Source organism: Dunckerocampus dactyliophorus, chromosome 13, assembly GCF_027744805.1.
Source record: "Dunckerocampus dactyliophorus isolate RoL2022-P2 chromosome 13, RoL_Ddac_1.1, whole genome shotgun sequence".
Lineage (NCBI taxonomy): Eukaryota > Metazoa > Chordata > Actinopteri > Syngnathiformes > Syngnathidae > Dunckerocampus > Dunckerocampus dactyliophorus.
In genome coordinates, this window is record NC_072831.1 from 25,092,312 (window position 1) to 25,112,799 (window position 20,488).

Below are 20,488 nucleotides of genomic sequence, written 5' to 3' on the forward strand. Positions count from 1 at the left end.
CTCCAAATGTTAACCGCTGAGATCGATCACTCATAATCACATTCATGCTTGACGATGGAGACGCAGTGATGATTCAAAACTGATGATGCATGGGGTAGAAGGGGTGTTTTAATACATTTTAGAGAACTTTTTGGGGTGATGTTGTGTTACAAAGACAAATGATTCAAGGGTTAATTTCTAAATCAAAGTACGCTGTGGAGTAGCACCTAAATTATACTATTGCAGGTTGGTTCATCATGGTAGTGTATCCAGTATGCACATGAGAAACATTTATTGTGCCTTTTCTTATTTAGGAAGACACTTTTACCACATTGTGTATTATCTAATCATTGTTTATGTACTTTAAACTAGCAAAGAGTACATTTGGAACACAGGAAGTGAACAAATGCATTACAATTACAATTTATCTCCACCTGCTGAGGAGACTGAGGTCCTTTGGTGTGTGCAGGACTCTCTTACGGACCTTTTATGACTCTGTGGTGGCCTCAGCCATCTTCTATGCTGTGGGCTGCTGGAGAGGGGGCAGCATGGACAGGGACAGGAGCAGGATCAATAGACTGATCAGGAGAGCGAGCTCTGTCCTGGATGGTCCTCTGGACTCCGTGGAGGAAGTGGGGGAGAGAAGGATGTTGGCTAAGCTGACATCCATCATGGACAACACCTCTCACCCGCTACATGACACTGTGGGTTCCCTTAGCAGCTCCTTCAGCAGCAGACTGTTACACCCACGGTGTAAGAAGGAGAGGTTCCGCAGGTCCTTCATACCGACCGCTATCAGGCTCTACAACACCTGAACCATTTTGTATTCACTATGTCACTATGCATTCTTTACTTGTGTATCTTGCTTGCTGCTGTAACAAGTGAATTTCCCTGCTGTGGGATTAATAAAGTACTACTACTACTACTACTTATCTGTACTGTACAGACTGAACTCAAAACTGAAACCTGCAAAATGCAACAAAATGGAGAGCAGAGAAACATACAAGCGTATTTAAGAGTCTAATTGCCCGCCCCGCTGTTTGAGAAGCAATGCTTTAGCTGCATATATCTCATTTTTTTCATGTCAGTGTGAACCGTACCATTCCCATTTTTTTTCGAATGCGACCCAAGCCCCATCTGATATGTATCTGATGCTACTGCAGTCTGAAGGCTGGGGTTGCGTATGTCCGAGCTATACGTCATCGAAAATGAACAGGCGCAAAGAGAAACATACATACATCAACTGTGTGTCTGATTTTGCCACAAAAACATAGAAATACCTCAGAAGAATAAGTTGAAGAGGAAACTTATAAATATGAAAAATGAAAATGAAAAAATGTTGACATGATACCGTATCATGGAGAGTGGGGGGAAATACTCAAATGAGGACCAACAGCCTGATGTAAGACTTTTGGCTGACATCACTTCAGCTCCAATTTCCTCAAAGAGAGCAAGTCAAACACAGACAAGGCGGAGAATGCGAAGCTGCGTGCACAGTGCAAGCGGACATCTGGACACTTCACATCTGGACTTACTTACTTACTCAGGGGGAAATGGCTCTTCAGACCACCAGGTAAAAGCTTTCACTTTGTATTCATATGTAATGTGTAGGTAAATAACACTGGTGCATGTAGTCCCGACTTTGAAAAGCAACCTAGTTTGTCGACTTTAGTTTGTAAAAATCAATGCAGACTGAATAAAAACGACACCTGATCAATTCACAGGAGAACCTACACTTACATCCATGCAAGAATTAAACTCGTTGTTATTGATTCTTATTATAGTTAAATATTGCTGATGTGGGCTTACTGACCTCGTGCAAAATGAGCAGGATGATATCTCATAATTTGCAGTACCCAATTTAACTCTCCCCACTCCCCCAGGGGAATTACAGCCGGCAGACCCGAGCCTGTTGCTCATTATTGGAGCTAATTGTACGCTGTGATATACTGTAACTTGGATGAATGCACGGCTGTTATATGACTGGTAAAGGAACAGAATTGTATCCAAGTTCAGTCGAAGGATGGAATTAGATGACACAACAATAAAAACACTGCAGTAGTTACTGTTACATTTGGAGGTTGATTGAACTTTTACGTCTAATACCAAGGCGAGGGTTGTGGGCATGTAATAAAAATGAAGTCATTTGACAGAAAAATTTTATATTTTGCCATTTGTCAAAGCACTTCTGGCATATGATTTGTCCAACATGCATTCTTTCTTCGAGCTTCAAGTAAAGCCAATTTTTTGACGTTTTTTTAATGGCATGGTATGTTTATTTGTTTCAGACATGTGTAACAACCCACATGGGAAAAAAATGTAACTTCCAGTCACTATGTTTCATATATTGTGCATCATACAAGGCAATGTGAAAGTGGCCACTTTCATGAGTAAATCAGAGAAATGATTTACTCATATGAGCCTTATATGATGCACAATATGTGAAACAAAATAAAACAAGTTTTTTTTCTATTTTTTTTCCCATATGGGAAGTTACATGGGAAGTTGCCACATTCAACATGTCTGAAAAGGACGAAGAAGAAGAAATATCTCATAAGAGTTACATTTTTTGGCAGTACAATGCTGTAGTTATTCATGGAAGAACTTGAGTGATTTTGGTTATGACCCAGAAAAATTCCACTCTTATGATCTATATTTGTTATCATCGTTATATTTGTCCAAACAAATGTACCATTAGTTGTATCAGGCACTGAAATGGATCAATAAACTGAAGAAACAAGGGTGGTCTAACAATTTAATCCTACCTCTTCCCCATGTCTATTACCGATAATTCATTCACACCATAACTTTTACTTGTTGACAATTACAATATTTCACTTTCCGACATTTGGCATTTACACTTGTTTCCACTTCCTGTATGAAAGTATGGTGTGAAAAAAAATCAAGAAGCAAATAGGAGTTAAAGCAATGACACTACAAACTTTGTGCAGTATCAAGGGAATAAATCAAATCTGAAAAATAAATAAACTGGGAATAAATTGTTAATAATAATTTGGAATGAGTAAATATGAAATCAAACAAAACATTGAGGATGTTTGACTTCAAATCTGCATCGAGTCTTTGTGGGTTATGTCTTTAATTTCATTGCCGTCGACATGATGTCATCTTCAATATTCGACGTCTTTGACAATTGCCATTTTGCAGTTGGCCCTCCAAGTGCATTGAACCTTCCCCCGCTTCCTTAAGTCTTGTGCCTTCTTGGCGATGTCAGCATTGCATTTTGTCAGATGCTCACTTCTTCTTTTCCTTTCGGCTTTTCCCTTCAGGGGTCGCCACAGCGAATCAATTGCCTCCATCTAACCCTGTCTTCTGCATCTTCTACCTTCATGTCCTCTTTCACTACATCCATAAACCTCCTCTTTGGTCTTCCTCTAGGCCTTCTGCCCGGCAGTTCAAAACTCAGCATCCTTCTACCGATATATTCCCTATCTCTCCTCTGGACATGTCCAAACCATCCCAGTCTGGCCTCTCTGACTTTATCTCCAAAACCTCTAACATGTGCTGTCCCTCTGATGTACTCATTCTTGATCCTATCCTTCCTGGTCACTCCCAGAGAGAACCTCAGCATCTTCATCTCTGCTACCTCCAGCTCTGTCTCCTGTCTTTTCCTCATTGACACTGTCTCTAGACCAAACAACATCTGCAACCAAACAACTGCAAAATGTCAATTGTCAAAGACATCAAAGATGCTCACTGATGTCGACATTTGTTTCTTTCAGCTTACTCCTCTGCCTCAGCAACGCTACCTTGTTTTTTCTGTTGTAGTGTATGATCATGACGACAGGTGTGGTGCTGTTATTCCTTCCAAACACTGGGATGCATGTATCCATGCTGTTGACGTCCACATCCACCACCTTTGACTGCAGAAAGTTGGCCACCTGTTGCTCTGTTGGAGCAACATGGTGTCCTCCGTTGTCAGCTGCACTGGCATAAGACCTGCGAGTTACGTGAAGCCCAGTCACAATTACATTGTTCATGCGCGTCGGCTGATCCAATCATCCACTCTGCGCGTCATTTGTGATATAATGCGATCATTTTCATCATTTCTTTACGAAGTGATGCCGTTTCATTCATCAAATTCTTAATGTGTTTCGTTAAGGATTTCACGTCTTCATGCTGTTTATCTATTTTGGCCTTTAGTGGCCTTTTGATGAAGCAAGATGGAGTCACAGATGTAATTCCAATCACGTTATTAATGTAAGATATTTTAATGACAATGACAAATGTGACAAAGAGCGCTCGTATTGTGAAAGCTTGAATGTGTCGTGTGCGTTGAGAATGGCAATTGACGGTTGATACGCGAGTGCAAGATAAACGTGCCTCTCGTCTTTTTTCACTCAAAACCTGCACGTCGTCAGTGGGCGTTGTAAAATTGTCCTTACATTAAAGCAGTAAAACACAACACGGTGAAAATAGACTCACCCAGCCTGAGTCGCACACACTAAGCGAACCCCGCTAGCTTCCATTTACGCTCCGTAACAAAGGAGTTTCCAAGGTTTTTCGCCGCCGTTTCGACATTTTAAGTAGTGTTTATGAGGTCCCTATTATCAACCAACGCCAATCCCATAATTAATCCATCCATCCATTTTCTATGCCGCTTATCCTATCCCATAATTAATAATAAATATAATAATTTATTATTACTATTATTATAATTAGTGATTCATTTGGTGTAAAAACAATGTTGACAATAATATTGTTTATATATCTATTAATTTTGGGGGACAATAGACATTTCAAAACGCACCTGCATTGTTTTGTGACTCAGTTAAATGAAAAAGTAACTGTTTCTCCAGTCATATATTTTTTCATTAGCCTTTTCTTAAAAAATGTGAAATCTCGTCTCCTTCTTGTGGACCCAGTCTCGTGGATTGTCTCGTCTTGTGAGTTGGGTGTCTGATGACACCCCAAATTGTGCCTAAAGCTAACCAAATCATGACATGGTTTCATTTGGGAATCTGGCATGAATGTGAAAGGAGGGATCAGTAAATATTAAAACACTTGTCAACTGCCAAGTGTGGAGTACTTTGGTGGAATGCGGAGGAGTTAGGAGAGCCAAACCTGTCAAAGTATTTGTATTGCAATGAAAATTTTTTGCTGACCGGCATGTTTCTCCGCAGACTGCCGGAGCTGAGCATCACGGTCGCTGATGGCAACCAAAACTCCACCAATGAAACGCAGTGCATCAATTTAGATGACTGGGATTGGCTGACCCGCAGCCAACCAGTCTACTTGTTCATCATCACGGCGCTGGGAATCGTGTTGAACGCCTTTGTGCTGCTGGTCTTCTGCCTCCACAAGAAGGCCTGCACGGTGGCCGAAATCTACCTGAGCAACTTGGCGGCCGCAGACCTTCTCCTGGTGTCCTGTCTGCCCTTCTGGGCCGTCCACATCGGCAACGGTTTCAACTGGCCTTTTGGCGTGGCCCTGTGCAAAGTGGTCAACGCTGGCATCAAGATGAACGCTTACTGCAGCATCTATTTCCTCGTTCTGGTTAGCATGGATCGCCATGTGGCGCTGGTGCATCCCATGTCTCACGGGAGAATGCGTCGACCCAAGTATGCCAAACTGGGATGTCTGCTGGTGTGGGGCTTGGGTTTGTTCATGAGTGCCCCGACGCTGGTCTTCAGGGCGGTAAGGTATTTCCCAGACTTTGATGTGCAAGCTTGCTTCTTGGATTATCCGAGCCACACGGTAGAGCTGATCTGCGACGGGATGCTGATCATCTTTAGCTTCATTATCCCAATTTCCATCATCGCCTTCTGCACAGTCACGATCATCCGAGCGTTAAAGAAACAGTCGGTTGCGAGGTTCAACGCAGAGAAGAGTGAGCAGAAGGCCACTACACTGGTGCTGGTCGTCCTCGTGGTCTTCCTCATCTGCTGGGTGCCCCTTCACTTCACTACCGTGCTGGATGTGCTCCATAGAACCAACGTCATGGGAGGATGTCGCCTCGAAGCAGTCATAGCCATTTGCAACCAGATCTTCGCCTACTTGGCTTTCTTCAACAGCGTCATCAACCCCATCTTGTATGTCATTGTTGGGAAAAATTTTCGGAAGAAGGTCCAGGAAGTGTGCAAGCAGTGGGCCGTCAGTACAGTGACGACGGCATCCACGCGTTCAAATACTTCCGCAACACTGAGAACATTCACCTAAGGGTAGTTTCAGGTACAAAAAGGCCTCCTTGAATCCCTTCGGGGAAAAGAACTCTCATTCCAGTCACAGTGGTGTGGGAATGGCATTCCTAAATGGATGCTCATCTCAGCCCAAAGGGATTTTTATATTTTTTAAAAAAGCTGGAAAGAATGGCTACAAACCAGAAAATTTACAGTAGTCTTACAAATTTGTTATAGTCTTACAGAACTATACGATTTATTTTAAGATGACACATTTTAGCTAGCTAACAGGCACAGCAACATTTCTGTTGTATGTTTGGGTGTTGCTTTTGTTTCCTTGGTGGCAGAGAAACGACATGATTAGACAAAAAAAGAAAACACATGAGACAGCTTTATTTGTGTACATTCATTTTGCATGTGAAAACTATTAAATTCCATTTTTAAAAAATACAAACTAATACAAAATGTGCAATGTATTAAAATGCTATCCCTCCTTGGCTCCAAATTACGCTTTTTTCACCCAAAAAATACAAGAACATCTCCTAGCATTAGTTACCTGATAGTGATTTCAGAGAATAGATGTACAAAAAATGTCCATATTCTTTACAATTTCGAGTTAAACTGAAAGAAATTTGTGTTTGGCTCTAAAAGGGGTAGTAGTGGCTGCCATTCACTCATTCATTCATGACTTGTGCACAGGCACGTGCCCATAGTGTGAGAGCACATCCACGTACACGCAGTCGCTTTCATACAGAACCTTTGTTGGCCGAGTGGTTAGCAACTTGGCCTCACAGTCGGGAGACTGAAAGTTGAAACACCCGTGCAGGCATGTCTGTGTGGTGTTTGCATGTTGTCCTTGCGCGCGCTTTCTCCGGGTGCTCCAACAATTGGGTACTCTAAATTGTCCAAATGAGTGAATGTGAGCGTGAATGGTTGTTTGCCCTGCAATTGGCTGGCGACCAGTCCAGGGTGTACCCCGCCTCTCGCCAAAGTCAGCTGGAATAGCCTCCATCTAACCAGTAACCCCAATGAGGATAAGCGGTACAGAAAATGGATGGATGGATGAATTTAGAACAATGACCAACGATTTTTTTGGACATTTTGGAAAACAGTGAAACCCCAATTTGTCAAACTGTCAAAACTACCGGCCACTTTACAATACTTCAAAAACAGGCATTTAGCAAATGTCCTCACTTTGACCTATGTCTTTTTTGTACTTCCTTCTTAATTCATGGTGTCCACAATGTAAAGAAGATGCCTTTTCGCCAAAGTTAGCATGCTAATGAGCTACTAGTGCGGTGTAAAACCTGCTTGGTTGCTGTAAAACACATAAAATGTTAAAAGTATGCAAAATTCCCACTTTAATTGGCATGGGTGAAGAAATTAAAGACTCAAAGTCCGCCTATTTTTTTTTTAATTTAAAAACACATTTAAACCTCAAGTTGAGGAGCAAAGAACTAATGACTGCTCTTTTTTTTGGCCTTTCTGACTCACTGTCCGCTGACAAAGTTTCCAGGGATGACACACCATCACGTCTCTTTTTTTTCCTTCTCCGAACATCAGTTGTCTCGTGGTACTTTTTTTCTTTCCCTGCACTACACCAGAAATAAGCAGCCCACTCAATGTTGACTCAGAGGTCTGAGGGAGGGTGCGTACACAGACGCTCCTGACTCGCCCCAAAATAAAGGCAAGGCGGACCAAAAAGACAGCCAGGCTTCAACCACCACATTGTGAATGTTAAAAATGGTTGTGAAATACCACTGGTGTAAATAAAGTTACCTCAATCAATTAAAAAAAAATGCCAAATATATGCATTGTTTGTTTACTGCAGATATTTATGTGATGATTGTGCAAGCATGTATTCTTCCTGTGTATGTACTGTACCATAATGCAAGTACATTTGTGTTTGTGTGAGATAAAATAGTCAAATGGAATATATATAAATATACACATGTTGCAAGCATCGATGTGTGCAATTTAACAATCAGAATATTGAATTACTCATTTCATGCTGGCAGTGAAATAAATGTATTTGAGCTGTCTTTGCACAGTTTAAAAGGCTATTTTGGATTTATTTGATTCATGCTCAAATTTGTGTATATGGATAAAATAATTCCAGTTATATGATCATGGTTTCCCCATGCGTGCGTGGGTTTTCTCCGGGTACTCCGGTTTCCTCCCACATTCCAAAAACATGCACGTTATGTTAATTGGCGACTGCAAATTGTCCATAGGTATGAATGTGAGTGTGAATGTTTGTTTGCCTATATGTGCCCTGCGATTGGCTGGCGACCAGTCCAGGGTGCCCGAAGTCAGCTGGGATAGGCTCCAGCATACCCACGACCCTAATGAGGATAAGCGGTATAGAAATGGATGGATGGATGGTCATGTTTTTTTTGGTAAATTATTTTTCACTAATGTAGTACGACATTAGTATTATTGTTCATGATAGTTTTATATACAGTCGTCCCCCGTTTATAGCGCGTAATTGGTTCCAGACCCAACTGCAATAAATTGATTTCTGCAATATATGATTCAATCATCATCAACAACTTTATTTCAGACACATACATGGTCCATAGAACATAAAAAAACACACACACACACACAATAAAAGATGGCTATCCCTACAGTAGGTTAAGGCGCCAGTGTTTCAAAGTTAAGAAATGGAATATTTTGGGAGTTAGAGCATAGAAAACCTGTTTATGACATTCTAAACACAGTTTTTCACATTATTAGGGTCCTGTAGACTTGAAATAACACCCCTGTAGTCACCGTTACACTCCTATTATTTATTGTTTACATAACATTGTGCAACTCTTGCGCTGCAGGGACTCGAGACCATCGTCAACCACGAAACAGCGATAATTTATTAATTTGTGAAAAAACACAATATAGCGAGGGAGCGATAATCGAACCGCAATATTGCGAGGGACGACTTGTATGTATTTTTTTTACATATTAATTGAAAAAACAGGGAAAAAATAAACTGAACTTTTGTTGAACATTAATTACTAATAATTATTAATTACTATATTTCATTCTATAATTAATTAAACGATCAGGCATATTATGACAAATGTATTCATTATAAATTAAGTTTGCTTAAAAAATAAAGTGTCCTACATGATAACTACATTTGAATTGTTAAAGTATATTTAATGTTTTTTAAAATGATATATTAGCTTTTAAAATGACTGTATAATACATTAATACATCTTTTCCATGACAACTAATTATGAATGAAAAGTTTATTTCAATAAAATACAACTTAACATGTATTATTTGTAATTACTTGCTATAATTATACATGTCATATACATAACACTAAAGTTGGCTTAAACAAAATGAAAATGAAAAAAAATTGGAAAAGTTTCAATCTGCACCATCACCGCCAGATGTCGCTAACTTGCACACACTAGGCCCTTAAACAGCCAGCCAATGCACATTTACATGAAGGGCTTGCAACGCCAGTGTTGCTCATTGACATGACTGCAGTGATGAACGTGAGGAAAATAATAACTTCCTAATAACTTCATAATAATCATTACAAGCTCCAAACCTTCTTGAAGGTTTGTTGAAGTGAGGATAAACTTGTGGTTGCACTATGAATTTTTCTCTCCATTTAGGGGCCTGCAGTCATTCACGTCGCAGATTCGAGCCTGTTCATAAACAATCTGATGTGTTGAGGGTGTGCAAGAATGCTGCTCTGTATACAAAAACGCTCACAGCTTGTTTCGCTCCAGCCACTCACCGCACACACACGCACAAACACATTTGAGCTCTGTGATCAGTGTGGACCACGGTAAGAACTTTTAACGTTGTATTCTTGTCATTTAAGGATCTCTATGACGCATCATGCATACTAGCATTTGTAGAAATAATGACTAAGAAAAAAAACAGTCAGCATATTTATCTAAAAAGTGGCAGCATGAGTCAGTCATCTGGTAAATATCTTAAAATTGAAAGTCCCATTTTGTGTGCTGGTTAACTTAAAACAAGAACATTGTTTAGTTTTATTTTGTGAGTCATTTACAAAAGCAAGTATTTCTTTGGGGCAAGCTAGACAGGTATTTTTACAGGTACGTTTTGCATTACTGCTTCACTGTGGTAGTGAAGCAGGGGTGTCCAAAGTGCGGCCCAGGGACTATGTGCAGCCCGCAGCAGTTTTTTTATTAGCCTGTGGTGCATTCTAAAAATATAATTTAACAGCAAAACATGGAAAAATTAGCAGTGATTTTACAAGAATAATGTCAAAATATCAAGAGAAAAAAGTTGCAATCTAACAAGAACAAGTAGTACAAGAATTTTACGAGAATGACGTAATATTAAGAGGAAAAATTGTCAGGATTGTGTGCTGCGGTACTGCCTTCTACTGCTTCTCTGTTGCAGCACACTCCTGAGCACCCTGATTGCTGATCATCTTCACCTGTGCCTGATTAGTTGTTCTATTTAAGCTGTGTGCTTACTCACATCCAGTGCCAGATTGTCCCTTTGCTACACCCTGTTCAGCTCCTTCCAGCTTGTTCTTGTGCATTGTGTTTTGGCTTTCTGACCCTCGCTCTGCTCACCTGTAAGTACCTACCTGCCTGCTTGACGTCTTCTGCAGTAGCTGTATTCTTTGGTACTTCTGCTAGTTTTTTGTTAGCAGCTCTTTTTGTTCTTGTCTGTATTTTTCCCTGCTCAGCTCACCTTGCTAGCAGTGTTTTTTGTTACTGTTTCCCGCGACTAGGTCCGGATGTATTTTGGTTGTACTTTGTTTCTTGTGTGGTTTTTGGTACCTTTTTGTTATCCATTTTTGTATTAAAGACCTTTTCTGTTTTCACCTATTCGACTCTGCATTTTGGATTCCTGCATCACGGCCTTGGCCGTTCATAACAGAACAATCTGGCCAAACATGGAATCCGCAGAGTTCGCACATATAAAGGCCGCACTATCCCAACAAGGTGCGCTCGTCGGCAGCCATGAGCAATCCCTCCGGGGAGTTATGGAGTCCCTGGCCGCCCTCGCCACTAGCATTAGCGTTATTGAGCAGCATCTGGGACTTGGCTCTCACCCAGGACAGTCGGAGGGTGCAGCTCCCTCATCAGAGGTTGTTCGAATCGCACCTGCTGCCAGCAGCAGTAATAGTCGCGAGCCTAGCCTCCCACCCCCCCCCACGCTTTTCGGGGGAATCTATGGATTGCAGACAATTTTTACACCAGTGTACCCTGATTTTTGACCAACAACCCAGCACTTACTATTCCGACCAGGCCAAGATAGCGTTTATAATGAGCCTACTTACTGATAAAGCAGCAGCGTGGGCTATAGCGGTGAGCAAAGCTAAGCCGGAGTTACGCACCTCCTATCCTGTTTTTTTGGAGGAGCTACGGCAGGTCTTCGATCACCCTATCCGTAGTAGGGAGGCCGGTAACCAATTGTTGGACCTACGACAGGGCAAACGCTCGGTAGCGGCTTTTTCTGTGGACTTTAGAGTGCTGGCGGCAGAAAGCCGATATGATGAGGAGGCTCTCCGCGGAATATTTCGCAAGGCTCTTAACGAGCGGATCAAGGATGAGCTGGCAGTGAGGGAGTTCACCACCACGCTCAACGAGCTTGTCGACCTAGCCATACGGCTGGATAATCGCCTCCGGGAACGTGATCGCGAACGCAGTGAGGGACTACCTGCAGGATCAGCCAAGAACCACCGTCAGGAGTTTCGGCTGATACCACTAACTTCCGGAACCAGCGGAACAGAGGGAGTTCCATCAACGGCGGCCACCGAGGAGATTGCGGAGCCCATGCAACTCGGGGGAAGACGCCTGTCTGCTGCGGAGAGGTCGCGGAGGCTACGACTCCGCCTTTGCCTGTACTGCGGCGAACCCAACCACACCATCAACAGATGCCCCGCGCGACCGGCACGCCGCGCCGGATCTCCTCCTGACGTTATTAAGGAGACTGGCGCAGGATCGACCGCCGTATCTAAGTCGAGGGAGAATCAGCCTACGCAGGACCGTTGTGAGTATGCTGAAATGCCTCCGGCGTCGGCTCCGACTCCAGCAGCCTTTAAGAGACTACAGGTGACTGGACTCATTACGGGGGGGGGCGTCAATGTTCGGATTTCTGCATTAGTCGATTCTGGGGCGGATGATTGCTTTATTGACTCTAATTTTGTTAAGGAACATGGCATTCAGGGGGTTGAGTTGAGAGACCATAAGGAGGTTCACTCACTGGATGGACGCCCCTTGGCGGTAGTCACTCATAGAACCGTTCCGTTATCTCTTCAATTGTCTGGCAACCACCATGAATCCATTAGTTTTTTTATCGCTCCGTCTCAATCCGCGCCCGTAGTTCTAGGTCTCACTTGGCTCCAGATTCATAACCCGACGGTGGATTGGACGAGGGGACAGATAGTTAATTGGGGCAGTCACTGTTTTGCTAGTTGCTTACGTTCCGCGGTACCCACAGTTTCAGGTAAACCTAGGAACACTGAGAAGATTGATGTCACTGGTGTTCCCGACGTCTATCATGACCTCCGCATGGTATTTAGCAAGGATAGAGCTCAGAGTTTACCCCCCCATCGTCCATATGACTGCGCTATTGAACTCCTTCCGGGAGCACCATTACCCAATGCTAGGCTTTATAGCATCTCTGGACCCGAGCAACTTGCGCTCAAGGAATACATTGCTTCCTCTCTAGCTGCCGGACTTATTCGCCCCTCGTCCTCTCCACTTGGGGCCGGCTTTTTCTTTGTCGAAAAGAAGGATAAGTCTCTACGGCCTTGTATTGATTTTCGCGGCCTTAATGACATTACCATTAAGAACCGTTACCCGCTTCCTCTCATGGACTCCGCCTTTTCGTCTCTTCATTCGGCCAAGATCTTTTCCAAACTCGACCTTAGGAATGCTTACCACCTGGTTCGAATCAAAGAGGGGGACGAGTGGAAGACGGCTTTTAATACGCCACTTGGTCACTTCGAGTATCTTATGCCCTTCGGCCTTACCAACGCACCCGCCGTATTCCAATGTTTAATAAATGATATACTTAGGGATATGATTAACCACTGCTGTTTTGTTTACCTAGACGACATCCTGATTTTTTCTAATTCCCTCCAGGAGCATATCCAGCATGTACGCCGCATCCTTCAGCGGCTGTTGGAGAATCGCCTTTTTGTCAAGGCGGAGAAGTGCGAGTTTCATACCACATCCGTGTCCTTTTTAGGGTTTATAGTGGAGAAGGACAAGTTAAGAGCCGATCCCGCCAAGATCCAGGCGGTGGTCGATTGGCCTTCTCCCAAATCAAGGAAGCACTTGCAGAGGTTCTTGGGGTTCGCGAACTTCTACCGGAAGTTCATTCGTAATTTCAGCATAAAGGCAGAACCTCTGACAAGGCTTACATCAGTAAAGGTTCCCTTTGTATGGTCTCCCGAAGCTGAGGAAGCGTTTACCAAGCTTAAAGCACTGTTTACGTCTGCCCCTGTCCTTACTCACCCTGATCCTGCCTTGCAGTTTATCGTTGAGGTCGATGCCTCGGATACGGGAGTGGGGGCGGTTCTATCCCAGCGCTCACCAGTCGACCAGAAGCTGCACCCGTGTGCCTTTTTCTCACGTCGCCTCACCTCGGCAGAGAGAAATTATGATGTGGGCAATCGGGAACTGCTGGCCATTGTGCTCGCGCTGCGGGAGTGGAGACATTGGCTGGAGGGTGCAGCCCAGCCGTTGGTAGTTATTACGGACCACAAGAACCTGGCATATATACGCTCAGCGCACAGACTCAACTCTCGCCAAGCCAGATGGTCACTGTTCTTAACAAGGTTTAACTTCTCTATCACTTACAGACCTGGATCACGGAATATTAAGCCTGATGCACTATCTAGGATCTTTTCCCCGGTGGAGTCGGACTCACCACCGGAGACAATCGTACCTGTCGCCCGGATACTCGGCGCCCTCCAGTGGGAGGTGGAGAGGAAGGTCTCAGAGGCAGCGGGACAGACGGAACTACCAGAGGGGTGCCCAGAGGGGAGATTGTTTGTTCCTGAACGACTCAGATCCGAGGTGCTGCTGTGGGGTCACTCGTCTAAGATTGCCTGCCACCCGGGGATTCGACGAACCCTATTCCTGGTCTCCCAAAGGTTCTGGTGGCCTACCATGACAGCTGACGTGAAGAAGTTTGTCGCCGCCTGCTCCGTCTGCGCCAGAGGTAAAGCTTCCCATCGCCCTCCTGCCGGTTTGCTTCAGCCGTTACCTGTCCCTGGTCGGCCATGGTCCCACATCGCAATGGACTTCATCACTGGATTACCCTCGTCATATGGCCGGACCGTCATACTCAATATCGTGGACAGGTTTTCGAAGATGGCGCATTTTGTGTCGCTCCCCAAGTTGCCCACGGCCCTAGAGACAGCTAAACTGTTGGTGAGGCACGTCTTCCGCCTACACGGGATACCTGCAGACATTGTTTCGGACAGAGGGCCTCAATTTGCTTCAAGAGTGTGGCGGGCATTTAATAAGGCATTGGGGGCGACCGTTAGTCTTTCTTCTGGTTACCACCCTCAGTCCAACGGCCAGACGGAGCGGGCCAACCAGGACTTGGAAGCAGCACTCAGGTGCGTTTGTCATCGACACCCCTCCTCCTGGTCGACCCACCTCCCCTGGATCGAGTATGCCCACAACTCGTTACCCTGCTCGGCGACAGGTATGTCACCCTTCAAGACTGTTTTTGGTTACCAGCCCCCGCTTTTCCCCTCCCAGGAAGCAGAAATTACCGTCCCGGCAGTTCATGTACACCTACGACGTGCCCGACGCATCTGGCGAGAGACCCGGGCTGCATTAACACGTACAGCAGAACACAACCGCCGGATTGCTGACAGGCACCGGGTTCCCGCACCTGATTACCAGCCTGGGATGGAGGTATGGCTGTCTTCTAAAGACCTTCCGCTTGCAGGGACCTCTCGGAAGCTGGCTCCAAGGTTCGTGGGACCTTACAAGATCAAGGCAATAGTTAACAAGTCAGCTGTCAAGCTGGAGCTCCCACCGGCTCTTAAAGTCCACCCAGTCTTCCACGTCTCCTGCATCAAGCCTGTCGCTACCAGTCCACTGTGCCCTTCGGTCGAGGCTCCACCCCCGCCCCGCATCATCGACGGTCAGCCCGTGTACACGGTGAGAGCCTTATTAGATTCGAGAAGAAGGGGGAGGGGGGTGCAGTATTTGGTCGACTGGGAGGGATATGGACCAGAAGAGCGCTCCTGGGTCGCCTGCTCCCGTATCCTGGATCCCTCCCTCATTTCCGACTTCCACTCCGCTCACCCCAATAAACCAGGTATGCCGCCAGGGGGCGTCTTATAAAAGGGGGGGATACTGTCAGGATTGTGTGCTGCGGTACTGCCTTCTACTGCTTCTCTGTTGCAGCACACTCCTGAGCACCCTGATTGCTGATCATCTTCACCTGTGCCTGATTAGTTGTTCTATTTAAGCTGTGTGCTTACTCACATCCAGTGCCAGATTGTCCCTTTGCTACACCCTGTTCAGCTCCTTCCAGCTTGTTCTTGTGCATTGTGTTTTGGCTTTCTGACCCTCGCTCTGCTCACCTGTAAGTACCTACCTGCCTGCTTGACGTCTTCTGCAGTAGCTGTATTCTTTGGTACTTCTGCTAGTTTTTTGTTAGCAGCTCTTTTTGTTCTTGTCTGTATTTTTCCCTGCTCAGCTCACCTTGCTAGCAGTGTTTTTTGTTACTGTTTCCCGCGACTAGGTCCGGATGTATTTTGGTTGTACTTTGTTTCTTGTGTGGTTTTTGGTACCTTTTTGTTATCCATTTTTGTATTAAAGACCTTTTCTGTTTTCACCTATTCGACTCTGCATTTTGGATTCCTGCATCACGGCCTTGGCCGTTCATAACAAAAATAACATAATTTTAATCGCATAAAGGTGAAATATTAGTGAAAAAAGTTGTGACATTATGAGTGACAAAAAACAACAAATAAAATTGGGTTGTGAAAAATTATAGTGTAACAAACATAAAGTCAAAATATTAATTGAAATTAAAAAAAAAATTAAAAAGCCAAAATGGAAAAAAGAGCTGTAGTTCTACAAGAATAAAGTCAAAGTATTGAGAGAGAAAAATGGCAATTTTACAAGAATAAACTCGTAATTTTAGGAGGGAAAATAATGTCATTTTAGAAGCAAAAAGTTGAAATATTAAAAAATTATATATTTTTTTTAAGTTGTAATATTACGAGAAAAAATCAAAACAAAATACATTTTTGGAAAAGTTAAGTTATATTATGGGAATAAAGTCATATTACCAAAGGACAATTTAAAAATATTTTCAAGAGGTTGACATATTTTGAAAATTTAAAAAAAAACAACAGCAAAAATGTGGGAAAATTGCAAAAACCAAAGTTCATACTAATAATAGTTTTTTCAGCTACATCACAAAGCTGAGATGCACGTTTTTCTTTGAAATATACAGTATATATGTAACATCTTAGCATATCTACATGTGTTGCTGTACATAATATCAAAGTGGCCCTTGCATCTTTTCATTTTTCACTATGTGGCCCACGTTGGAAAAAAGCCCTGTAGTAAAGGGATTGTCTCGCAACTGGAAGGTAACATGCACCATCCCCAGATGACCCCTCAGTCCTGTCGATGTCTACTTCAAATAGAATGGCTACAAGTAGAGCACAGACCTCCTCCAGGGTTCTTTTATTTTGCCGTAGGTTAGCTAGACACTTCCTGGTTATTCTCCTCCACTGTGACAGCTGTCAAACGGCAAAGATTCAAATAAATGCCGCAAACAAAAGTTATAAAATCATGACGTGATGCATTTTTGTTCTACGTCCAGGGTAGCAGGGTGGTTTCTGGTTCATGGAAAATTATGTAAGATGATAGGAATGAATGGTCATGTCTACCAGGTCATGTCTGGAGTGGGAGGTATGGTTCCATCATGACTCAAGCGGTGAAAATGGAAAATATCATTAACAAAAATTGAGAAGCGACCTATTTGTGTTTGTACGTACTTCATTGTTAGCTAGCAGGCTACTTTGTAGTTCATGGATATTGGTGTAAACTTTGAAGAATGGACAAAGGACAGCGGAGGGGAAGGTTGTAACGTGATTCAGAACGGCAAAAATAATACTCTACTGAAAGCAGCAAAATCATGGAGCTATAGATTTGGTTTGTACGCCCGTTTGCTAGCTAACAGACTAGATTTTGCTTCATGTAAAATGACAAATGACGTCAGATGCTCAAAAAGATAGGTGGGATTCTACCATTGCTCGGAGCGGGGGTGAGCACTTCCATTTCAAATGTCATCAATTGAAATAATTCTTCAAACGAAAGTAAACCAAAGTCGTGAAACAGTCGTCTCGCCACATGGTGCTTCCTATTTCACGGCTTCACTCTATCACTCTATATTTTCAAATATATTAATAAATCAGCGCTGTTTTGTGGTTGACTATGGCCTATTATTAGTCCACAAATATGCATGTTTAAGCAAATTTTACATATCTTTGGCCTAAATTAAGCATTTTGGAGCAAAACAATTAATAAATGAAGTAAAATACAAATATAAGCCATTCAGAAAATGCACTGAACAGCACGTTATGATATGTAGCATTCTACACTGGTCGCTAGGTGCAATAGCCTCCTCAGTAAAAAAAAGAAGAACAAGAAGGAACTCTCCCAATGCTAACGTATGAGCCAATATGATGGTAATGGTTTAATTTTATTTGAACATGCATACAAATTACAATGGAATACATCAAATAGTACAATTCGCAGTTCCACACGTCCAAAAGGAGTAGGAAGAAGCAAGGCTCATTTAATCCTACCCTCCTGTCCGTTTCACATCAATGGCAATACATTTATTTACTTCCTGTATTCCAAATGTGGTCTTTGCTGGTTAATACATAGGAAAATGATACATGTAATGATAAGGTAATGTAACAAGGTTTTTCCACAATCATAATAAATAATAATCATATGTAATAATCAGTATAAATAGACATAACGGAGCATAGTTGGAATAATGGGGGAGTGCTGACAATGAACTCTCAAGACGTGTTGTAGTGATCAGACATAGCATTTTGTGCACAGTGATTCAAGACTCTTCTTCCTTGTGTTTTGCAAACATCAACTGCTTGTATTGTTTCTTGAAATCGCTCATCTTGGTGCTTTGTTTGAGTTCCTTACTCAATCCGTCCCATAGTTTAATTCCACATACTGAAATGCGGTGGGTTTTTTAGCATTGTTCTCGTGTGTTTTAAGTTTTGTTTTTCCCTGAGATCATATTTCTCCTGTCTTGTTGAAAAGGACTGTATGACATTTTTGGGTAAGAAGGTTATTGTTTGCTTTTTGCATAATTTTAGCTGTTTGAAAATTTAATAGATCAGCGAATTTTAATATTGGTTATTTTAGAAATGTTCTCCATACGTGGCATTATGGATTATCCTAACTGCTCTTTTTTGCAGTACATTTAGCGAGTGAAGTTTACTTTTATAGTTATTACCCCCCTTTTTTTTGCACAGACTGGTCGTAGGAGCCCACATGACCGGTTGTGAGCTAGGCTTTAGTGTTCGTACAATGGTAGAAGGGTGCTTAATAAATGGTGTTGTGTCGTTCTGTAGAACATGGAGTCAGTGAAGCTTTTGACAACAGAGGTTCCTCTGTGGTCTGAAAACAGCAGCTCATCGCTCCCTTCAAACTACCTCATATCCGGAGAGTTCGCCACCATCCGCCTCATGGTCCCGCCGTACATCTTCACTGTATCCGTGCTCGGCCTCCTCTTGAACACCTTTGTCCTGTGCGTGTTCCTCGCTCACAAAGATCGACTGACTGTGGCGGAGGTCTACCTGAGCAACCTGGCTCTGGCCGACTTCGCCCTCTTGTGCGGTCTCCCCTTCTGGGGCACCAACATCCTCAATGGCTACAACTGGCTGTACGGAGACACCTTGTGCAAAATAGTCAACTGCATCATCACGGTGAACTTCTACACCAGCATCTACACCCTGGTCATGATCAGCGTCGACCGCTATCTGGCGATTGTGATGACCATGAAGGCGAGGTGGCTGCGAAGGACGCGGCACGCCAAGGTCATCTGCGTCTTCCTGTGGATATTTGGGTTCTCGCTCAGCACACCGACCACGCTGCACAGAAAGGTGACGTACGTTGAAGAATTCCAGATGACTGCCTGTGTGCTGGATTACGGCAGGTCCTGGAAGTTAGCCAATCACCTTCTTCTGAATATTGTTGGCTTTGTCATGCCTGCTCTGGTGATTGTGTTCAGCAGCTGGGCTATAATCAAGTCTTTAGCTCGGAGGAAGGAAAATGTAGGTCTTCATGACGTTAACGACACAAAGGCCTCGATGTTGCTCTATGCCGTCACGGTGCTCTTCGTCACTTGTTGGGGACCCTTCCAGGTCTTCACCTTCCTCGAAACCCTCTGCGAAGTCCACGTGCTGGACATCAAACTGTGGTCCCATACTTTGAACGTAGGAGGGCAGGTTTCGGCCTATCTGGGAGTCCTTAACAGTGCCATGAATCCTCTGCTGTATGTCCTATCAGGGCAATACTTCAGGAAGAAAGTTTGCGCCATCTACAGGAGGACTCTACATCAGCGTAGAGGATCAGACATGACCACCTATCAACGCTCTGTCGCGTCCACGTACATTCACAGACCTGAGCAGATAAAGCCTGTTGTCATTTAGGCTGTTGGAAAAAACGTTGTGGGTCATTTGCTGTTGGCGGGCAAAGTAGCAGCATTTGACTGATGATTTTTCATCAAAATATTAAGGCAGTCAAATATATGGTTGTAATGCTGTCTGTCTGCCTGACTGAAACAAAACACGGCATTTTAGCAAATACATAAGGATGCAAAATGACAGAATCGTAGCGTCTGTCAGCACACGTGTGAGTCACAGTGCAGCCTGACAACTGTAACTTAAAGTGTCCCTGACATGATTCATCAACCTTGTTATATACTGTTTGTAATTATGTTCTACATTGTTTGATTTTTTTTAAGTGAACAGTAAATTTGCAAAAATTACATTTACAGTTCATGGCGCCACCCATGACAAACTAGCTCTCGCAGTTCAGCCTCATTCCAGAAGTGACACCATCCTGGGGACTTTGGTTCATGTTTTGCAATTTCTCTATTTAATTTCCAAATATTTCTTTCTTCACATCGCTCAAATATTGGCTATAATTACTGTAAACAGCCTGTATCTGTCTCGCACACCGCCATGTTTGTGCAACTCAGCGATAGTACTCCGATGATGTCACTTCCGGAATTGAGGCTCAAGTGCGAGAGCTAGCTGGTCATGGGTGGCGCCATAAACTACAAATGTAATTTTTGCCGATTTGCCATTCCCTTTCAAAAATTGAACAATGTCGAACATA

The 20,488-nt window shown here is 43.4% G+C and overlaps 2 protein-coding genes across 2 annotated transcripts; both read left to right on the top strand.

Annotated features, from left to right (window-relative positions):
• The first annotated feature begins 1,495 nt into the window (after positions 1-1,495).
• On the top strand, positions 1,496-8,027 carry bdkrb2 (bradykinin receptor B2). The gene is made up of 2 exons (XM_054796760.1): positions 1,496-1,552; positions 5,121-8,027. Exons 1-2 carry the CDS (start codon positions 1,533-1,535, stop codon positions 6,154-6,156), a joined length of 1,056 nt encoding a protein of 351 aa, XP_054652735.1. The 5' UTR covers positions 1,496-1,532; the 3' UTR covers positions 6,157-8,027.
• Positions 8,028-18,720: 10,693 nt separating this feature from the next.
• On the top strand, positions 18,721-19,797 carry bdkrb1 (bradykinin receptor B1). Its single transcript, XM_054797203.1, has one exon. It carries the CDS (start codon positions 18,721-18,723, stop codon positions 19,795-19,797), a length of 1,077 nt encoding a protein of 358 aa, XP_054653178.1.
• The last annotated feature ends 691 nt before the right edge of the window (positions 19,798-20,488 follow it).

Bases quoted from the DNA above. Each gene is read 5' to 3' on its own strand.
- bdkrb2 (XM_054796760.1), top strand. From the start codon at position 1,533: ATGGCTCTTCAGACCACCAG. The intron at 1,553-5,120 runs GTAAAAGCTTTC...GTTTCTCCGCAG, and splicing joins ATGGCTCTTCAGACCACCAG to ACTGCCGGAGCTGAGCATCA.
- bdkrb1 (XM_054797203.1), top strand. From the start codon at position 18,721: ATGGAGTCAGTGAAGCTTTTGACAACAGAGGTTCCTCTGTGGTCTGAA.